Here is a 1,666-nt window from a genome sequence, read left to right as displayed (position 1 = left end):
ACACACACACACACACACACACACACACACACACACACACACACACACACACATTATATTATCATAATTACATTATAATAACTATAGGCCTTCCACCCGTGACCCACTTGACTAACGCAGCAGCACCTAGCCTAGAGTTCGAATCCAGGCGGTGTCAGAATGACTCCAATCCTTCCTGGAATTAGATATATTATTTCCTCACAGGCTCATCTTGCCCATTACAGGAGCAACCACTCTGCTTGGCAAACAACTAAGATGTGTGGTCTAATAGTAATAGGGCGATGAAGCAGAGGTCAACAAAACAACAACAATCATCTGCCTCTTGCATTCACAGTGGTAGCCTACTATTTTTAGCATACTTCCTGCTGACCTGACCAAAAATATACACGTCATGTGACCATTTTTTCCTCTTCTGTGATTGGCTACCTTTGTTCCGTCAGTGTTTACAAACACAGCTCAAGCGTCCGTAGCGTCTCGGTACGATCAAACTAGCTGGCAGTAGAGACTGATGTTCCGCGCAAATTACCGATCGGCGCAATCTGCGCTGCGCGTTTTAACGATCGTATATTTTTATTGTATCATTCTTGTGAACTCTTCAGTTTCACATCTTAATAATTTTCATATTTTTACACTTTTAACAATATATGAATGTTCCTTGATGTGAGTAAAAGAATAAAGATGGAAGTGAATTAAAAAATAAAAATAATATTTCATAATAAATATGAAATAAATTAAATATGTAGTTTGTGAACTTTGAGTTCGACACCTGGCATTGCATTTTGTGAGCTCTTTTCTATGCTTTTTTAAGGGAAGGGGGGGGGGGATTTTTTTCCCGGGCTGTTTAATTTGTTAAGGCTTTTTTATGCTGGTGACGTGAGGTAATGCTCCTACCCCCCACCCACCACCACCACCACCAAAAAAATCAACTCAATGGTGGGTAGAAGCGTATAGAGCTTGCTTTCGAGTGGGGACATGCGCTATACAAATGCTATTTATTAGAAGACGTGACGTGATACCTTGAGAAGCAGAGATCCCAAGAGGTCGTTGGGTATGAAGGAGGGCTTGCTGGAGGACACGTGACTCTGCTGGACGGCGTTACAAGACGGGCTGCTGCTGGTGCTCGTGTTCTCTGTGGGAGGGAGGGAGAGACACGACACATGAAGAACATGGGGCAACTTCAGTACACATTATCCTTAGTTTTAGTAGGGGTTTTACGGCGCTCTGAACTGCATATGGTTATATGAGCGCCAGAAGAGTAGAGGTGTTAAACTATCCACTTTGTGGAAACAAAACAGAACAGAACATGGGACAACGTCAATACGAATTACCCACTTTTAATTCTAGTTTCCTCTTAGTGATGACAGTGTTAGTGCGTTTGCTGCCCTCCGTCTATACTATCACATTTTGAAAAGGAGTGAAAGGGGAGTGGCCAATAACCTGTGTGATATTTTTCATAGGAAATGTTGTTCGTAATGGTAAAACTGAAGGCAGACAAAGCAGGGGTAGACCCAGGGCAACTAACTTGAAAAGACTTAAGAGATGGATGACGAGGAAAGATCAGGATAATAGTATCGCTTTTTTTTTAGATCATTCGATGGGAGAGTGAGAGAGAGAGAGAGAGAGAGAGAGAGAGCGAGAGAGAGAGAGAGAGAGAGTGTGTGTGTGT

The 1,666-nt window shown here is 42.4% G+C and overlaps 1 protein-coding gene across 1 annotated transcript in view; it reads right to left on the bottom strand.

Moving 5' to 3' along the window:
• The window catches only part of LOC101852607 (nuclear receptor coactivator 3), a gene marked incomplete at its 3' end in the record, with an annotated part of 36,961 nt that overhangs the window by 31,397 nt on the left and 3,898 nt on the right, over positions 1-1,666 (bottom strand). Inside the window, 1 exon segment of the mRNA XM_035968611.1 lies at positions 1,017-1,129. Coding sequence (XP_035824504.1) covers positions 1,017-1,129 — 113 coding nt within the window.

The sequence above is a fragment of the Aplysia californica genome, unplaced genomic scaffold, assembly GCF_000002075.1.
Source record: "Aplysia californica isolate F4 #8 unplaced genomic scaffold, AplCal3.0 scaffold00070, whole genome shotgun sequence".
Lineage (NCBI taxonomy): Eukaryota > Metazoa > Mollusca > Gastropoda > Aplysiida > Aplysiidae > Aplysia > Aplysia californica.
The sequence above is the reverse complement of the archived record's forward strand: the minus strand, read 5'-3'. Positions and strand labels throughout refer to the sequence as shown.